Source organism: Aspergillus viridinutans, assembly GCF_018404265.1.
Source record: "Aspergillus viridinutans IFM 47045 DNA, scaffold_5, whole genome shotgun sequence".
NCBI classification, from domain to species: Eukaryota; Fungi; Ascomycota; class Eurotiomycetes; order Eurotiales; family Aspergillaceae; genus Aspergillus; species Aspergillus viridinutans.
The window spans coordinates 2,467,697-2,475,397 of record NW_025091221.1 but is presented as its reverse complement, the minus strand read 5'-3'; the positions used below and the strand labels follow the sequence as shown (position 1 = coordinate 2,475,397).

Below are 7,701 nucleotides of genomic sequence, written 5' to 3'. Positions count from 1 at the left end.
TGTCTATAGAGTGAAACAATTCAATTGATGCGTTTCTGTCAAGGTTTTACATGCCAGTATACGCTGAAGTGTGACTAATGCTCCTAACAAAATACACATCCCATCAATACTAAATCAAATCCTAGCTCCCATGTTCCGAGACCCGGAATCTACACATCTCCCGTATACAGAAGTAATACTGCGCCTCACCTCCCGCCCCATATCCAAATCCAACACCTTCCCTTCAACATCCACTACACTAACCCCCGGATTCCCAACAACCGCCAGAGGCAAAAGTACCAGCTCGCGATCAGGCTGTTTGCCCAGCGTCGATTCCCCCGGGAGTAAAACGATGATGTATGCATCTCGATGGGGGCTTTCACTTTCAGGCAGGCCAGTTACCAGTAGCAGTAGTCTGGTACACGTCAGATTGCCACTCATCCACAAAGAGGGAAAACTACCACTACCGCTTGGTAAACAGCAACCAGCTCGCTCACCAGCGGCGCACAGACGGGGGGTACATCGAAGAGGACCGCGGAGAGGAGAGTCTGGCGGATGCCTAGCATGCTTGAGACGGCGGGTTCCATTTGGCGCCTGGTAAGTAGAATGTCATATATCAAAATCAAACTACTCAGCTAAAAAGGTGTTTAGACGAGCATCACTAGCTAGTAGGAGATGATAATGATAGCAGTGACTTACACCCGAAAGACTTGGCAGCCGCCAGGCAAGCAGCCGGATGAGAGCTTGTGATACCGTATATATCATCAGAATCCATTTTGAGTGTTCTCAAAAGGCCAATTGCAAGTCCCTGGTCACGGTGATGCTGCTCTACCACTAATTGGGTAATCCAGCAAATGGTTCCGATGTATCTAACAAAGTGATACTACTTAGTATCAATAAATACATCCGATTTGGCCCTTGCACTCGAGTCTCTATTTGACCATACAGGTTGGTCAAGAAAGTATAAGTCATCGCGAGAGTCCGGCAGATGAACCTGCAAATCGACTCTAATCGAGTGAGGGCCCTCTGGCTCCAGGGATATGAAGAATGGAAGATGGAGAGCAGAGAATCATAGGGGAGATGATGGTAATTATCTCTATCTATCTTAGTTTGATCTGCTGTTGAATGACTGGTTCAAGATCTTTACAGTGAATGAAGATTGTTGAAATTTAATATCCCCAGGTGCTACATGTCATTAACCACAATGAGCATTGCTGATGATAGTGAATGTCATACTTAGTTAGTGAATATAGTTCATTAGATCTGAGACATAAGGGGAGACACAAGGCAAGACATACTGACGAGCAAGCCATGAGTCAGTTGTCTAGACTAAATAACTAAGGAAGTAGCTAGATACCTAAGGTGTGTTCAATCTTACCTATCCCAAGTCAGAAATGGGACCAACTGCTACGTCACCTATGGATGATACTAGGGCAGAATTGGATGATGCAACAATATTGGCCGAGGTTCTGCCCTGCAGAAGGCGTTTCCGGCGAGATTCCCATCAACAGTCACCCTAGTGTAGAAACTTGCAACATCGTCGGTGGTCGGGAGTAGGTATTGGTCACGCAATCGTCGTACGCTCATCTTGACCGGATTTCCTGCCAAAGACGTTAGAGATGTGTCGTGTAAGAGATTGTATAGCATGCTCACCAGCTCTGTCTGGCGGCTCTGCCCAGACCCAGCTCCACTGATTTGATCAACATGTCGTCCGTAACCAGGTCCGCTGGGAAGGTCTCGTACACTTGTGCTGCCATGACTAATGGTTTTCGTGCTTTGGTGCTCTCAATGACTGAAACTGTAGGGACTGGGTTAAACGAGACTCTTCGGATTCCATCATGGGAAGCCGCTGATGATGATGGATTGTAAAACCCCTAGGTGGAGGGTTACTGATATTACGTAGGGATGTTGTGTTGACACCCAGACATAAAACATGGACTTATCTCCACGTGATCTCATTTGCTTTGTTTATTCTAATTCTTAGGCCCGCGGTTGCAATCGAGCTCTCACCAAGTATCGTGCACCATTGTCATGTAACTCAGCCTCACTGATTATGCCTTGACTATAGTGTAAAGTCGATCATTCAATCAATCGCAGAATGGCGCGTCCAAAGTCTATCCGTGCGCCTACAGCCGCCAGTCTACCCAACACTCTCCGCATCCCCTCCTCGACCCCGTCTCTCATAAAGTCATTCTCACGGCTATCCCGCCAGGCTCTTCTGGACCTGGTGTTTCAATGGCTCGATGATCGCAACGCGCAATTGTTTCCACCATATCTTGGGCAAGACGAAGCCGAGAACCCCGACGACGATGAACTCAGCCCGTACCCGGCCGCCGAATCGATCGAGGACGTGCGAAATGCTTACCAGGATTTACAAGATAGGAAGGGCGGCAAACGCGAGGTGATTGATCGTATTCTGGAGGGCGACTGGCGACACGGTATCACTTTACGCCAGCTGGCAATGGTGGACATTCGGTATATGGAAGACCACCCAGCAAGTCTGCGATGGACAGCATTTGAACTCAGTCGCATTGGCATGGATGGACCACGATCCGCAGGAGCAACGGCGCCTGACGTTTCGGCATGTCTACCGCGCATCCACGCCGCTACTTTCCTGAGTAACCTTCAGCAGCAGATTTCTCCCCTGGTGAAAGCGCATTACCATCTCGTCCGCTCGTCCTCGCTTCCGCTCTCATTCCTGCGCATCTTAGTGACTAATTCTCCATACCAAACTCCTCGCCAGCCACCTGAGGCTCTGACAGACTCATCGCGAGTGATGTACGTGGCTTTCCCCGACAGTTGCCCATTCATCTACACGTCCATAGCGACGTCGCCCGTCGCGAAATCTAATACATCCACCAATCATGCCGTCGCAACCGATGCTCGGAGTCTGCAGCGCATTGTACGAGACGCTTTACCCAAAGCATTATCGCGGCCACAAGTGCGATATGCTTTGAGAGCGACCTCTCTGACCGCGAAGAATCTGCAAGCTTTGCTGGCGCTCCGCGGTCCTGAAAGATCCAACGCGGCCAATGGGGCGTTTAGTATATTCGCCGACGCGGTACTCGAAGGGAGTCCCTTGGACCCACGTCCATCGGATACGATTTCTCCCGAAGAGCACTTCCACCAAGAGTCAGACCCAGGCAAGGAGAACGAAATCCAAGAGGATAGCAACACGAGCAGGGAGACGGAGCCTACTTCCCATATCGCCAAGAAGCGAAAATTAGCCGTTCACTCTCGTTTTGGCACCTCGGGAACGCTCTCGTCTGCCCCTCTGGACCGCCTTGACGTGCGCCTGCTTGATCCGGCGAACGACGAGGATGATGAACATGATGCGGACCGCACGCAGCCAACAGTATCACTCACCTTTGCCGGCTCGGACGTCATCAGCGGTATCCGCAAGCTTGCCGAACTGGGTGTTGTCGAGCCGGAGCGTATGCCATCCTGGATGACGGGCGAAGAAGCAGTCAGCGTAGCTGTTGTTCACCGAGGAAAGCGTATAATCAAAGATGGTTGACGACAAGAACCAGTCTCAAGAAACTTCTGATCGACCAACCAGCACAACATTCCGAGGGAGAATCACGCTGGAACACCCTCCCCCGATGCGACTGCCGCGGAGCAGTAGGGCGGCCCGCGAAATACAGCCGTACAGAACCCAGACTTCGTGTACGTCCATGACACTGAACATTGGACATGTGGAGTCGTCAAGATCGATAGCGCAGGCACAGACGATTACCTGTCAAGCCTCTTGATGTGCTGCGACTAGGCGAGCTGGATTCCGAGTTTGATCCGAGCCTCATAAAGTCAATAGACGGATATACTGCGCATCTACGAGTTACACGGCTACACAGCGGTGCCTCGGACGGCAAGCGAAGTATCATTGGAATACATCAAGCAACACAAATACAGATAGGGGTATATAGCAATCTAGACCAATCCAAAACCGAGTGACCAAGGCCCTTGCACATGTAGCACGCAAACTCGTCACCAGCGCGAACGCCATGGCCTACGCGACCCATAATAGGACGATCCCGGGGAACCCCAGGGCCGATAATATGTTGAAGAGTCTATCACCAAGCGTTATGATTAGCAACCTTTCCAAGAGAAAAAGAACCAGACGAAGGGGACAAGTACAGGGACGGTCTCGTACCGCGTTCGCCAGACATGCCGAGAAGATGCCCCACATTGACATAACCTTCTTCGTTGATGTATCCATCCTTGGTGAGCTGTTTTAGATCCAGTTCGCTACTACCGGTCTCCCATGCAGAACGGCTAGACGAGAGTCAGTATATCTCCACAGTCTTTGTCTCAGGTAGTAGGAACCCACCAGTAAACGCAACGAACCCCCTGCGCGTTCCGCGTTGCAGCCCATTGCTGGAAACACGCCTTGTGGATGTTATTCCCGCATGCTGCGCGGCACCAGACGATCTCGTCTTTCTCTGGCTCGAGTTCCATGAAGCAGATGGGACAGTCTCCTTCGATGGGCTTGCGCTTGCCGTTGTTGTCCTCCGATTGTTCTTTTTGGCTGCTGAGGGGTGATGACTGGTACATTTCACGGAGTTCCTGCATGCGATCCGGTAAGTAAACTTATACAATTGCGTCCTTTGCGTCCTTTGCGGGAACTCTTACCGAGGATAAGAATGCCAGCTGGTACTGTAGATGTTCCGGGGCTTTCAGAGCGTTTATTAGGACTTGATAGGCCATAGTAGTTAGCGACTGTAAGGATAGAATAAAGATATAACACCAGTGACGAGCGACCACAATCTTCAAAGAAAGGCGTAGGCATACCGTAGAATATGTGCTTGCACTGATTTCCTTTACCTCCATCCGGACAGTCGCAGGTAGGCACCTTCCCAATGACAATCTTGTACAGATTTCCAGTCGTTCCCGCCATTTTAAACACGACTTCGGGCGCATCATCGACCTCGGTGACACAATGTTCCACGACGCACATCCTGCTCAATGCCCGGGTTAGTGAAAGTCGCACGAAAGCAGTACGGCCAAGTCCTACCTCTGGGTTCGTGCCCGCATCATCCTTTCCATTATACACTTGGGCGGCTGCTTACGAAACGGTCTAGCGCGTCGCTCGGGGGTCGGCTGGCCAGAAAGGCGCTTCTTGGGGCTTCGAGTCTTCTTCGTCGGGGTCGTCACGGGTGAGTCTGCTGTCAAGTCGATCACCTCGGAGAAGCCAGCTGAGGCGGCAGAGTTGGTATTCACTCGTCTGCGCGCATTTTTCACCGGAGTTGTCGATACTTTGATCTCATCATCGGCGTCCCGCTTTCTCTTGGTCGTTAACCGTGTATTGCTGGGTGTGCTCGCGCCGTACGCTCGACGTTGCGCCGGCGAGGAGCTAGTGATTGTTTGAGGAGATGTTGTTGTTCGTGTACTTCCCATATTGACTAGCAGCACAAGCCACGTATACAACGACTCGAATGACGAGAGAATGGGGTAGACGTCGGTAGACCGATCTGAGCTACGGTGGCGTTGAAGTTGATAGATTTGTTTTGAGCAGACGCGACCTGGGACGCTGACATAATCACATTCAATCAATCGGCGAAATGGACGTAAACCTGATACTGAGTTGATTCTTTTGATATTGCACCTTGAATCTTTGAATATTCTCTCCTTTGTGCCTATCTAGAATACTTCAACAGCCAGTCGATGACACAAAACGGCGTAGGAATAGCATCATCATATGTGGAGGTTTGCTGGGTTTGTGTACTTTGTCCTGTTTGCTGGCAGCGATAAGTTATCAAGATAGTGATAACAAGGAGACACAGCATTCATGCCAAATATTTCGAGATTGACGGTATTCCCCTTCTTCTTTTTCACCTTTCTTCCTTCAATGAGAGATGCGATATATTGATAGATTCTAACTACAGCATTTCGAGTCGTCGGTCGCCTGAAATATGACCTGCTTATGCTCATCTGTTATATTTTGACTGTTGTAAGAGGTAATCTGTAGATAAGAGACTGCTATACCTTTTTTGGAAGGATTATGTAACCCCACATGACTACATCCTAGGCCAAACTGATGATTGTTGTTGCTGATTTTCAACGATTCCTCATGGTATGATAGACTGAAGGGACAATTCCTTCAGGGTAGACTTATGGCTCGTCCGCGAGGCTACTCGGGCGCTGATAGTTCCAAAGAACCCCATGCGGTCTCCCTAAAAGGTATGCACTATTGAGATCTCAACTGAAGCTACCTCTCGCTGATCCAGCCACAGTATTGCGGTAAGCCGAGCTCAAAGAAGCGTTTGGCCATGATACTAACCGAGTAAGGCTGTCGCGGCCTTCACTATCTAATCAATATCCCCTTCCGGCTGCCAACACCAAGATCTCAAGCAAAGCATCCCTAAGCTATCCATCCGACAGTACCGATGACAAGTTCATCCTTAGTCCTAACGTAAGCTCTCATCTCCATCCACCAAAGCACAAGCTAACAAACCCGCAGCTGACTTTGCCGCCCTCCTTTGGGTCGGCATACGTCGGGGAAACGTTCGCCTGCACGCTCAGCGCCAACAATGAGCTGCCGGAGGACGAGACCTCGCGCGTCGTCACGTCCGTCCGCATCGTCGCGGAAATGCAGACTCCATCCCAGGTAGCCTCACTGGACCTGGAACCAGCGAACGATCCGGCCCAAACGGAAGGCCTGCAAAGGGGGCAGTCCCTGCAGAAAATCGTGCGTTTCGACCTCAAAGAAGAAGGAAACCACATCCTAGCCGTCAGCATCAGCTACACCGAGACGCTGATCGGGTCGGATGCGCAGGCTGCCAGCGGCCGGGTCAGGACATTCCGCAAACTGTACCAATTTGTCGCTCAGCCGTGCCTCAGCGTCAGGACGAAATCCTCGGAGCTGGCTCCGTTGGAGGTGGAGAATAAGTCGTTGGGACCGTACGGGAAAACCCGGCTTCTGCGATTCGCTCTGGAAGCACAGTTGGAGAATGTGGGGGATGGCACCGTGGTGGTCAAGGTTTGTGGGAGAGGTGATTTTGCTGGATTATATCATTTCTGACTGCAAGACAGCAAACGAGACTCAATCCCAAACCGCCCTTCAAAGCCGTTTCCTTGAACTTCGACCTGGACAGGCCGGACAAGGCCGACTCGCAGCCGCCCACGCTGAACCCACGGGATGTACTGCAGGTTGCATTCCTAGTTGAGCAGGAAGAAGGCCAGCAAGAGGGACTCGAAGCTTTGCAAAAGGACCTGAGACGAGATGGCAGGGCCGTCCTGGGGCAACTTTCCATTGAATGGAGGGGTGCTATGGGTGACAAGGGGTTCTTGACTACCGGAAATCTGTTGACAAGGAGGCGATCCTGAGGTATCTTAGTGCTTATACATCCGAATCACCTTGCAATAATGAAGTCTCAAGGAGCTCCATGAGTTCTGGCTTTTTCATATATCAATAGACTACAGAGTGTATTATTCTAAAAGATCCTCCGCCGTTTCTTTGATCAACAGATGCATAGAGATTCTTATAACGGCTGCTGCATGGCTCCATTCCCCTATAGATCCACAAGAAAACATAAGTCGCCATGATGTACCACCCGCCATGAGATGTCAATAGTCTAACAGCTACTGCCTTACTGCCTTGACTTCTTGAGCGCTGCAGAAGGATGATACTCATTCTCACTTGCGGTGAGATCCTTTACATTACTCGAGGTAGGTATAGAGATAGGAGAGTGTAGAAGTAGTGGATAGAAAGTGTAGAATAAGCAG

The 7,701-nt window shown here is 50.5% G+C and overlaps 3 protein-coding genes across 3 annotated transcripts; 2 read left to right on the top strand and 1 right to left on the bottom strand.

Moving 5' to 3' along the window:
* Nucleotides 1–2,077: 2,077 nt before the first annotated feature.
* On the top strand, nucleotides 2,078–3,496 carry Aspvir_007784 (CENP-N/CHL4 family protein; the record flags this gene model as incomplete). The annotated part of the gene is made up of 1 exon (XM_043270961.1): nucleotides 2,078–3,496. The coding sequence occupies one exon, from the start codon at nucleotides 2,078–2,080 to the stop codon at nucleotides 3,494–3,496; it is 1,419 nt and encodes a 472-aa protein (XP_043126896.1).
* Nucleotides 3,497–3,963: 467 nt separating this feature from the next.
* Aspvir_007783 (RING finger protein) lies at nucleotides 3,964–5,373 on the bottom strand (the record flags this gene model as incomplete). Its single annotated transcript, XM_043270960.1, has 6 exons — nucleotides 3,964–4,046; nucleotides 4,130–4,251; nucleotides 4,307–4,542; nucleotides 4,609–4,670; nucleotides 4,768–4,934; nucleotides 4,991–5,373. 6 exons carry the CDS (start codon nucleotides 5,371–5,373, stop codon nucleotides 3,964–3,966), a joined length of 1,053 nt encoding a protein of 350 aa, XP_043126895.1.
* A 716-nt stretch (nucleotides 5,374–6,089) lies between these two features.
* Aspvir_007782 (trafficking protein particle complex subunit 13) lies at nucleotides 6,090–7,302 on the top strand (the record flags this gene model as incomplete). Its single annotated transcript, XM_043270959.1, has 5 exons — nucleotides 6,090–6,156; nucleotides 6,210–6,216; nucleotides 6,265–6,388; nucleotides 6,437–6,955; nucleotides 7,009–7,302. 5 exons carry the CDS (start codon nucleotides 6,090–6,092, stop codon nucleotides 7,300–7,302), a joined length of 1,011 nt encoding a protein of 336 aa, XP_043126894.1.
* Nucleotides 7,303–7,701: the final 399 nt, after the last annotated feature.